A 12695-nucleotide genomic window follows, 5' to 3' on the forward strand; every position below is an offset into this window, starting at 1 on the left:
GGAATCTAAATTTCCAGATGTTTTCTTACCATTTCTTCTTGAAAATTGTCCACTTTATTAGTTTTAGTTAGTTTTTTTTTGCTTAATTAATTTAAACATTTGATTTTCACAAACCTTTTTTCTATTTGTGTTTTTTTATTATTCTGACAGATCTTCTTTCAGTTGTACCAATTCTTAAATACAAAAATCTGCCTACTGCGGATAGTTTCGTTAGCAATTTCTCACTGTACTATATATGGAATACCAAAAAACGCACTTAATGGTAGATAATCTTAAAGCATTGAAAAATTAAACTTTAAACTTTTTTTTTAACTTTTGTTTGCTAAAATTTTGAGTTTAAAATACATTTTGCAAAAACAACCCATAGTTTTGACTTGATTTAAAAACTTGCTAATAGAACAGAATGTTGGCTTATAATGTATAATACTTAATAGTAAAATTTACCTTTATTTTCAAATTATTTATTCCATTTTATATATTTTTTTTTAAGTTGCCCCTCCCGCTTTTTCTTAAAAAAATCCGTTATAATATCTTGTCGCCCGAGTTATTGTTCTCTTGCCGAACGGCTTATTTGATAAAGAAATTTTCATGACAAGAATTACTTTTTATGGCATTAAAAAAAAATTGGGTGGCGCAACAGTCCGTTGAGAACTGGGGCCTTGTGACATACAACTCTCACCCATTCCTGTGTGCGAATACTGTTTTCAGGGATGGGGGTATTGGGTTTGATCTCTGCCTTTGCAATCTAATTTTTCACGGGTACTGCCTCTTACGAGGAATTGACAAATTCTCCAAGAGTAATTCTTGTCATGAAAAGTACTTTCTAGGCATTATCCGTGAAAAAAGGGTACTACAAATAAGTATACAGACTAAGAATATTCCAACTCACCTCAATTTTAGATTCATCCGATAAATCAACAATAATATCAGGTTTTAACGAATGCATTTGGGTATATTCAAACCGAGTAATATAAACACAAAATTAAACAAAGAAAGAACACATTTTTAATAATAATCAAAATTAAGTTTCCTTCTAAAAAAATATAGAAAATAAAATGAACGAAGCAAGATACAACGCACAACTTGACTTCACAAAGCTAAGCTAGACACTGAGTGTGAGACTGAAACTGGATTGCTGCGATGTAAACTACACAAACAACTAAAATGAAAATCAGAGATTCAATAAATAAGTAGGTACGATATATACATAATGTACAAGATAATTCCCCTGAAACTACTTTTTTTTGATTAATTCACCAATGATGGAAAATTCGGTACGATTGTACTGAATTGGATACAATTAGGTTTGTACAATTTGTGAATTTATGAAATGCGAACAGTTTTTATTTTTAATATCTTAGAGATTTTTATGTTCAAAGAAATATAAACAAACATTATCATGAAAATGTGTTTTTTTTTCTGCCCAAATTTTGAGAAAAGAATTTTTTAGATTCCAATATTATTCTATTTCAAACAAATTTAAAAGAGAGGATTTACAAAGCTAGTTTGACAGCTCAGTGAGCATGACTAGTGAATACTGTTCCACTCTGTCAATCTCACTGAGAGAATTCTTAAAAATCTTAAAAATATAAATTGAATAGATTTTTAAATGTTGATACAAGTTAATTCACAGTAAATATGTACATATATATATTAATAATAGAAATTTAAATTATGAAAACAAATAAAATGATAATTGTTTTACCTAAAATATCTCAACTATTTTGTTTTAGAAGAAAAACCAGTTCAAAGTACAATTGAACAAATTTAATTTTTCATCCCTGCTGTAGAGTTTATACCTACAAAACCGATATATACATAACACGAATCATCAACCCGATACATCGCAACTAACACAATGAAGGAACATTGTATATAATGAAATGATTGTGTTGGAAGATAGTTGTTGGTTTTGTTGTGACATTTGCACACAAACACCAACAATATTGTATATACATATACATAAGCATATGTTCCCCTTCAATTGTTTGTTATTTGAAAATTGAAACTATGTACATACCTACAAATGTGATTGTTAATATTATTTTTGTTGGAGTTGCTTTTTTCCAGGAAGAAATTATTTACTTGCAAGCCTACATAATTTTTTAGAGCAGTATTTGAAGTATTGGGTACTGGTAAGTGATTAGTAAAATGTGTTAACTTAATATTTAAAATCTTTTGAAGACATTAAAGGTTAGGTTAGGTTTTTTTTGGTGTATTTTGTTTTTGATTTTATATTCAATGTACACTGCGCGTCATCAGGTTAGCACATCCCTATCAGCAAAATTAATAAATAAATTAAATATTCCATCGACAAAGTTCAAAATGTCATGAATAAAACAAAATTCCTTATTATTCTGGACATTCGATCTTTTTGAAAGTCACTCGCAAGTGGTCACATGTGTTTAACACTATCGAAGATAAGCTGGTCGAATACCAACACAGTTCTTTTTTTGCGAGTAGCTGTCGAGAGTTAACATGGCAAAGCAGTGGAAACTATGTCTTTTGTTCATATAAATTTGATTTGAAAATACATTTTTAACTTCCCATACGAAGTTATTGTAATGGGTCTCATTTGTAAAATTGAAAAATTTGACATTTCTTGACGTTTGAAGGTCCCTAGGAGCCGCAATAAAAGTTTTTTTAGATTTTTGTACGCACGTTCGTACGTTCACGACGTTTTTTTCGTCGTCCATAGCTCAAGAAATAGAAGAGATATAGGATTCAAATAAATGTTTTTAAACAGATAATAAGGCAGAAAGATGCAGAAAAGGCTCTCAAGAAAATTGCGTGGGCGGTTTTTTTTACCATAAGAGTTTAAAAATAGGTGAACATTGTACCAAACAAATAATATTGTATATTGTACCAAACAAATAATATTTTTTTAAATAAAAATTCAATAACGGTCTTTTATAAATCAAAAAGTAAAAATTTACTTTCGACTCAAATAGCTTTTCAAAAATTAAAAATGTTGTCTTCAAACTTTTCTTATTTCACAGAAAATATTGTTTTCGATATGCGGTAGTTTTCTTCTATAAATCCATTAGTCCGTTTTCTCACACAAAAATAAAATCTACAAAAAATAGTAGTAGAAATTAATGTGAGAGATATCAAGAAAATCCGTTTTACATATCAGCTGTAGCTCCGCTCTCCCCTCTACGCTTTTCTTTCTTTTTGGGATCCCTATTGCTATTTTTATACACAGGTTTCTTTAAAAAAAATTCCTATACATATATCTATTCAGGTAAGATTTTACATATTGTAATGTGTATACCTATACACTCCTTATCTCTTTTAATATCGTGTTATGTATAGTAGAAAAAGTACGTAGCAACTGTTTATTTGTAGTAGCAAACACTATCGTAGAACATTAAGAATAAGGGGCAAAATCTAGTGATTAAGAGGAGAACTCGCTTCGTTAAGCATCGAGAAACATCTAGTGGCTAAGAGGAGAACTTAATTCGAGAACATTCAGCACCTACAAGAATCTAGTAGTTTCTCGAAGCAATTTGAGGCATATAAATAGGCGCTCGGAAGCGAAGCGGTTGATTATTGGTTGTGATAAAGTAAAGACTGTGTTTGAAAAGTAATAATTAAAACTGTTCAATAAATAAGTTTGGAACAATTTAAATAAAGACAAATTGTGTTTTATTTACAAGTGTGAATAAGTTTTAATTGTCGGGCGAAGCCGAACAAATACTGTTTAAAGTGAAAACATATGTTCAAACATTAATTTTTTTTAATTATTTGTTTAAACAATGAAAAAATGGAGTGCATGCACAAATTTTGGGAAAATATTGCAATTTATAGTTTAAAAAGCAATTTCCCACATCGATCATACTAATTCATTTACTATATATAACTCTAATCCGAGGTGAAAACCCCCAGGCGATCCACTAATGTTTAAAATCGTTTAAAGTTAATAATGGTTAGGTTATGTTTTTGCTTTTATCTTAAATGTACACTGCGCGTCATCAGGTTAGCACATCCCTATCAGCAGAATTAATAAATAAATTAAATATTCCATGGACTAAGTTCAAAATGTCGTGAATAAAACAAAATTCCTACTAAGTGACGTTTACTATGTTAAACCACCGAAGAAGGTGTATTTAGTGCAAAGAAATAAGATCCAAATGTGTCAAATTTATTCTGAAATAAAAAACAAGCGAATATTGCTTATTTATTTTTGTTTTAATAATATGTGCTAAATTTGTCAAGCTCTTAATGGCTGAATCACAAAAACACGGTTCAGCTTCGGCTTCACCTGACGTTTACGAGTTCAGCCTTAGGAATTTAATGCATGCTATCACAATGGAAATGTGAATAATAGAAATGTCATTCAAAGCAACCTTAAAGCAGGCCCACCGTAACGCAGACAAAGCTGAAGCGTGTTCGCGATTCAGCCATAAAGCAGTTCCAATCATTAACAAACAGACAAATATCTAAAACCAGGTATGATTCAGTGCAAGTGCTAAGCGAGGAGGATTTCAGGAAAAAATATAGGTTTTCCAAGGAAAATATGAGTTAACTAATTGCGGTTGTTGAAGATGACTTAAATGGGGACCCAAGAGGGGAACAAAATTGTGGTCGGTTTGTAAGCTATGGCTTTGATCAGATACTGGGGTCGTAACGGGGTACGATTAATGACTTTTTTAAATTATGGTTTCCTCTACTCAAATCTGCGGCCGTCCGACCCATAGATATTAAACTTGCTCTCGTCAAGGAATAACACATTCTTCCAAAAATCATCTGGTTTCGAAACGTATGCATTCGCATAGTTTAAGCGTTTTTAAACGTTTGCTTTGTTTTTAGTGTTTTTTTTTGTACCGTGCGACCATTATATCCAAAAATGGCAGAAATGCGATTTTTTTTTATGTACTACATTTGTTACGTCTGCTACATAAATGAGGTAGTTAATGTAATTAAATGTAGTTAACGTAGTTAAATGTAGTAGACGTAGCGGTAGACGTCAAAACGTAGTTTGAAATGTCCATTCAACCACCAAATTGACAAATTGCATCGAAAAGATAACTGTGAAAGAGTGAAAAACGAACTCTCGTCGTCGGATACACTATACTCTTAAAATGAACGAAAAAATAAAACAGATGATTATTAAATTTGCATTTTTCTTTCATAAAATTTCGAATTCCTTGATTTAGTTCATTTACGCAACATATTTGGTTCTCATGTATAGTTCAGTGTTTTTCACTCGTTAGTCGTTACTTATTCACTCGTTTTTTTTTTGTAATTCCTTTTGAAATTTAACGTTTTTTGTGAAGGAAGCACACGTAACAAATGTAGGGTAGTAAATGAAACAAATCAAACGTGTAGTTTATCCAATTAACTACACGTAGTTAACCGAGTAGATTACCTCACGTAATCTACTCTGCCATCTCTAATTATATCCCTTTGAATGCAGAAAGTTCCGAGCAGTTTGAGGGTTACGCGATATTCCACCATTTGCTTAAATGTCAGCAGCTATTTTAGGAGCACTTAAATTGGGATCAGCCTTTACCATTCTTTCAATTTTTCGTTCCATATGATCGTCTAGTATTTTTTTCGAAGTCTTCCTGGGGCCACTTCAAAGCTTTTATTTTTCAAATAGTTTTTTAATACATATTGAACTGTAGACCGTGGTCTAACAATAGTTGACGATATCTCAGCATAACTTTTTCCGTCGTTTCTTAGTTTAAAAATCAGTTTTCTTGCTATAAGAGGTACTTTTTTATGAGAAGCCTCCATTTTCAAAATAAACTTCGCAAAATTAAAAAAAAAAAAAACAATTGAAAAGATCAATACACCACGGCATACTGAGCCAAGATCTCTCAATATCACTACAGTACACAATTTACATTTCAAATAGAACCGTTATTTCCATTTTGTTAGAGAAGATAGCAGTGAACGAACATTTGTTTGATGTACGAGCAATTTTTTGGCATTCCTGGCAAAATTCTACTAACGGTTAAAAAACAGAGGCAAACCTCGAACATTTTGTTGCATTTCCTATTATACATTATAATTTTATCAAATACTCGTAAAGTCAATAAGCTCAGATTTGTGGTATTAAGATCATAGTGTAAGGGAAACCCATTTATTTTCAATTGTTGTACGTGCAATTTTTTTATATAGTGTAGATTCAGGACCGCCTTACTCACCCGATATAAATATCATAGAAAACGTGTGCGAATGGCTGACTCGGAAGGTTTATGAAACTGGAATTCAAATAAAGACGAATCAATTAAAGTCATGCGGTGTGCCTGGTGAGCCATTCCTTGGAATCACATTGAAAATGTGTTGGATTTTCTTCAAAATCGAATCTATAAAGTTATTGTCAGCAAAGGAGGATCGAAACATTGTTAAATTTACTAAACAATTTTTGAAGTGTCTAATGTTTATGTTTAGAAATGATTTTGACATAAAAACCTATAATTTGTGCTAACCTGCTGATCTCATTTAATTAAAGTGTTGACGAATAGTGTAGTTTTTATTAATTAATCAATAATAGAGATTTATTTCTTTAAGATAATTTAACTTTATTAATGGTTGTTCGACATTGCTCAACGAAATGGAATAGGTAAAAGTGAAAAAGTCAAAGTTAAGACGAAAATTATGTTGCGTCACAGAAATAAATATTTACTTTCTAAGACTTTCACTGATTAAAACACTTCAGTAAAAAAAAATTCATTCACCTAAAAATGAGTTTCAAAGCACCACTTATGCAACCTGAATGTAATAAGGCCCACAAAGATGTACTACTGAACATCTTTATAATAAAGGATTTTATACAATATTTCAGCATTTCCAGCTCAAAAAAAAACACTTTAAAACTATAAGCAAAAACAAAAACATGGCCGAAAATGGTAACCCCATTTGATAAAAGTTGGCAACTGACACAAAAAAAGTAAAAAGGGGAAAAAGACATCAAGGATTTGTTTAATTAAGTTTTGGTATGAGATATTTGTTAGGTGGCGAGATAAGATTGTTTAAAAAGATAGCAACAATTGGCATGTTAATTCCCCACACAAGACACAGCCGTGCTTTTGCTCCCTTATTTTTGACTTGCTGAAAATTGAAATAGATCCAAACCGAGCCATCTCAGTTTCCCCGCACACGGTCGATTTTGGATCGGCTCGGGTCCATTTAGACCTGTCGTGTATGGCGAGCTAATGGGACGAAATGTTAGAAAAAAAAGAAATTTATGTGAATTTAAAAAATTAAAACATTTGTTTTGTACTTTTAAAATTAAAAGAATATTTTTTGGAACTATGTGTTTTATTTTCTAATATTTTACATTAATCTTAAAAGGAGCGTAAGAGTACTATATAGTTACTATAAGACTGCCAATCCACTCATCATACAGTAGTATTTATATCCTTCCTTATCTTTCTACTATAAAACCAAAGCATACAATAATCTTGCTTGATAATGAAGAAAAGATAATATTATCCATGCAACATTTTATACAAACAATATTATCTCTATATATTACATAAATGGGTTAACGTTGTTTGCATGACTGTACTAGAGACTAAAGATATCATTGATTAAAAATAATGTTATATCTTTTCTCATGCCTAACTCGCTTAACTTACATCGAATGTTAATAAAAACTGTTGGCATGAACTATTTGCTTTTAGTGGCGAGGAAGATGTCCCTCTTGATTTGTTAGTACAAAGAATTGAACTGGAGGAAATAGAAGATATACTTCTGTTAATAAGAACATTTCTCAGAAGTACCGGGACATCACTGATTTGGCAAAGATACTACTACGAGGGGCAACACACAAATATACTTTATTAATGCACTAGGATCTAAATATTTAAAAATGTGTATAGTGGAGAATAATATTTAAGCTTATATTTAAAAGCTTCTACCATAAAATGTCATAAGTTGTCGATATTCTTCCAAACTTACATATTTAAAGGCTCGCTATCCTTTGGTGTTTCCCAGAATTTACACAATTAGCTGAGAAATATTTAGGCTTTGGAAAACTTTCATGCATAACAAATTTTGAAAACATAGTCTCGTAGAATATTAAATTCGTCTATTCCTTCTTTTTGAAGCAAAATCATACTAAAATATTAAAAATTAAAGCACACAAAAATCTGATCCCCATATAAAAATAGCTGCGAAATAGTGACGTGATAAATACATTTTGCTTTACAATTTGCAGTCAGAGATTGTATTAAGTAAAATAAGAATTTTTTAGTACTCACCTTTTTAATTTGATAACATATTTAGCTCGAAAGGACAATTAAGATTTTTTTTCTTAAAATAAACTAAAATATGACTATACATCATAAAGTACAAAATTTAATTTTTATTGACAAAATTAAAAATTATAATTAAATTGGGCTTCTTTAAATAAAACAGTAATGCAAGTAAAATTTTAATAAACAAAAACATATTTCCTTAACATTAAATTTTATAATGTCTACACTAGTATTCATTGCAGTAACTTTTTCCTTAAAGGTAGAATTAACACGAATTTCATATCGAAGGTTGAAGAAAAACTCTTGTAAGAAGTTGATTATGACGAAAAATTAAGTTTAAATATTAAAATAACAAAAAAATTTAGTTTTTTTAGGTTAAAAAAAGGTTGTAAAAGTAGAAGCTGCAATTTGGTTAAACTTTTTTATATATGCACAAAATATTAATCTGAATATACTAAAATATAACCTGATAGTACGTTCATATTATTATAATTAATAAAGCTACCGAACAAATATTAAGGTTTCTCCGGACCTTACCTATCAATGACTTTTAAAAAAAATTTTTTGACAATTAATTTTGGTTTATATATTTTCAAAGGCTCCTTTAAATTGATTTGAGTATTTTGATTCCATTTTCTTTAATTGACTTTGAAAAACTATTTGTGGCAATTAATGTTGATTAATATGTTTTCAGAGACTCCTTTAAATTAATGGCAGTATTTTGATTCCTTTACCAAGATTTCTCCGAGCACTGTCTATCAACGAATTTCGAAAACTTGACCTAGCTATACATTTTGGTTTATATATTTTCAAAGGCTTCTTTATTTTGATGAATTTGTTAAGATTTCGTTTGATGTTTTTTAGTTTTGTACTTGAGTTATGATTTGTGTTTCCGAGGCGGTAATTATTCAATAATTGTTTTCATTTCAAGTTTTGTCGCTCTGTTTGGACACGTTTCATCTAGAAGTCTCACGATTTCTCCTTTTTTGTCATAATCAAAATGGTCACCAACATATTCCTCTGGTTATAATTATGAAGCTTGCTGGAGTATTATTTTAACTGAATTGCTATTATGTATAGAACTTTTCAAACATGAATACAATTCATATTGATATGCAAAAAGTGTTATCGAAATTTATCACTATTATTACCGTAGATTTTCAAGAAATTTTGCACCAAATTAACGTTTTAACATGTAATTTTCTTGTCGAGCTGTACTTGCGTATTTATTAGCAAATGCATAACATTATAAAAAAGTATATTACCCATAAACGGAGTTATTTAAATCATAAATGGACTTCTATAAATAAAACATATAAACATTTTTAATGTTTATGAAATTAGTTTTGTTAAAGTCTTGTATGTCTATTTTTATTCAAGCAATCGCCCAAAGTTATCATTCTGAAAACGTTTATCCATACAATTGGGATTAATTCCATTAACAGTGAAGTTTGATTTTTCTTTATATATTGCCTGACTTAAAAATAGTATTTACGAGCAGTAGCATTATTTACAGTTGTGGAAAATAATAATAATAAAGGGTATTGGTTCAAAACTATTAAAAGTGTCGAGTAAATGTGTATTTTAATCATAATTTAACATTGGCAGTTTTTTGACAATGTTTGTATTTTTCATGATACTAAATATTAATTTAAAAATTCTCTGATGAATTTTTTTAAGGCTCTTGCCGAGTCAAAAGTTGTGCAATACATAAGAAATTATGATTAAATTCTTTGTTTTTTTAATTATTCCAATAATTACGTGAAATTTGTACATAATTCGAAAAACTTTTTGAACAAATCCCATTTGGTTTCCGTATTAACTAATTAATCAACTTAACTATGACACACCACAAACTACTTTGCCGAAGCATTGTACAAAGCATATAATGCTCGGAAGACTCTACTAAGCGGCATCTAGTGGCTACGATGAAATTAGCTCATGTTGACTTTTTTGAGTCGAACTTATCAAATTAATCCTCAAACGCCACGTTGCGGATACGGCAGGCATACAATAATAATACACAAAGGTGTCAGCAAGGTTTTCAGTAGTTACTTAAGGTGGCGCTACAGTCTTGTGTGAACTTGGGCCTAGAAGCATTTTTGATAGTATTACATGAAATATGTTAATTTTAACGGGTAGTACCCGTGGTATGATGGTTAGTGCGTTGGACTGTCATGCAAGGGGTCTAGGGTTCAATCCCTGCCTGTGCCACCTTAATTTAAAAAAAAAAAATTAATTTTCGCGGGTACTGCCTCTTGCGAGGAATTGACAAGTCCTTCAAGAGTAATTCTTGTCATGAAAAAGTGCTTTCTTAAACTAGCCGTTCGGATTCGTCCATAAATTGTAGGTCCCTTCCATTCCTGACAACAGTACTCGCACACAGGAATGGTTGAGAGTTGTAAGTCACTAGGCCCTGGTTCACAACGGACTGTTGCGCCACCCCATTTGATTTGATATCATATTATTGGTTTTGAAATAAATTCTGCGTTGACACTATGCTCAAGAAAGCATGTGCTTCGTCAACAATTTTCGCCGGAACTGTGTCACTTAGTTTTTCAAAATTCACTTCGGATAATCCGGTATAATACCAATACCGCGCATGTTAAAATTAACATGAATGAAATTCGAATTAAAACGAAAGAAAAAGACAAAAATGAAACTAACATATTTTTTTCCCGATATGCACGCGCATTTTTGTATTTTAATTAATTTCCAGTTGCTTATCCACACCGAACGAACACCAAAAGGTAATGAAAAATCCGAATACACCAAAATATCACAACAGCCTTTACCTAATAATAAACGCATCACCGAATGACAGTACAAAACAAAATAACCAAGAACAGCACATTACACTTTTACTCAAGTACATATGTTTGCTTCGAAATTTTAAACCTATTTCGAACCAACCCTACCAACCAACTCGTGCACTGCGCACGTAAAACGAATTATAAAAAATATACACCTACCTCTATTTCAACATCATCCGATAAATCCACAATAACACCAGTGTTCATTTTGTAAAAAACAATATTTTATTGTTAAAATGATTACTTATATATATGTATGTATATATTTATTAAATTAAAACGTTTTTAATTATAATACTAGACACAAAGTTCCGCACTGATTTCGACCACCCGTCTAGCTCAACACTCACTTTCTTACTAATTTCCAATTCCTATCCAATCACTTGTGTGTGTTTATATGTTCCGAAGTTAAATTAACCCCAGGCACTAGGCAGCAACATACCAAGTATACAAAGAAAAACACCACCACCGCATCATTTCTTTCATACTCGATCACTATATACGAGTACTACGATACAAATTCAACTGAGAATCAATATTACCACTTTGGCTATTTATACAAAAATTAAAATTGAATTCAGTGTTTAAAATGATAAATGTACTCAAAAAGTCCATTACTCGACACACTGCATTACCAAAGAACGATTAATTAAATATCTTTTGACAGATGACTAAAAAACTAAAAATCGTGCACTAGTTTATGTGAAAATAACAACACTTAAGTGAATGAAAATGAAAAAGACGCGGATAAAACAGGGCGGGTCTATTGTTTTTAATATTTAAAAATCATATGTGACCATTGTTATGTTTAGAAAATAAATGTTAATTTATTATTCTATGTACTGCAACTTTTATGGAATTGAATTGTTTTGTTACTTTTACACTACATTTATTTTCTAGTGGCAACCACGTGGCTTGCTTTGAATAAGAATGAGAACAACTGCATGAAACCGAACGCAGGCAAATGGTTCGTTTATATGTTACACACATATCTTATATACCGGTTTGGTCGGTAGCAGTGTTGCCATAATCTCAAATTTCATAATGCTAGATTTTAAGTTTAATAATGCTAGATCGTATGGGAGCTCAATAAACAAAATGCTAGATTTTAAAATCCATATAAAACGTCCATATCGATGATTAAAAAACAAACATCTTAAAAATGCAAAATAAAATCACATACAAACACCTAACAAACATAGGTATATAACAAAAAAAATTAATTCAAAAATAACAAAACTTAAAACTTTATATGTAAATATGTAGGTATTAACAGCACATGTCTTATATTTAGTTAATTATTTAATTTTAAAACATTCAGACTTATCACATTCTTATTTATACATAGTTTTTAAAAATAAATTTCTTTTCTATTTTATAGTTTAAGATAAATAACGCGTTATCCCAAAGTTCTTCATATAAATTGTCTTTTTCGCCCTTAGGTTTTTCATGCTTTGTGAGGCTCCAACTTATACTTAGAAAAATTCATGAGTTTTTTTAGCGTAGGTGTGTGTGAATCTTCGTGATTTGACGTTATTAAGGTTAAATCAGAATGGTTTGTAATTTAAAAAAAAAAAAATGATGATTTTTATTTTTTTCCAAATGCGATATAATCACATAAATCTTTTGAAATCAATTTTGGCATTCAAGAATGCAAAACTTAAAAACA

General features: G+C 30.4%; 1 protein-coding gene across 2 annotated transcripts in view; it reads right to left on the reverse strand.

Moving 5' to 3' along the window:
• Positions 1 to 11662, reverse strand: part of LOC129954145 (uncharacterized) — a 35678-nt gene extending 24016 nt beyond the window's left edge. The window contains exon 1 of one of the 2 annotated variants that reach the window (XM_056067861.1): positions 11186 to 11662. In XM_056067861.1, the coding sequence (XP_055923836.1) occupies positions 11186 to 11233 (48 nt within the window). In that variant the 5' untranslated portion in view covers positions 11234 to 11662. Of the gene's footprint in view, positions 1 to 889; positions 1123 to 11185 lie in introns of those variants that run through there. The other variant, XM_056067860.1, reaches the window with a different exon arrangement.
• Positions 11663 to 12695: the final 1033 nt, after the last annotated feature.

This window comes from Eupeodes corollae, chromosome 1 (assembly GCF_945859685.1).
Source record: "Eupeodes corollae chromosome 1, idEupCoro1.1, whole genome shotgun sequence".
Taxonomy (NCBI): Eukaryota; Metazoa; Arthropoda; class Insecta; order Diptera; family Syrphidae; genus Eupeodes; species Eupeodes corollae.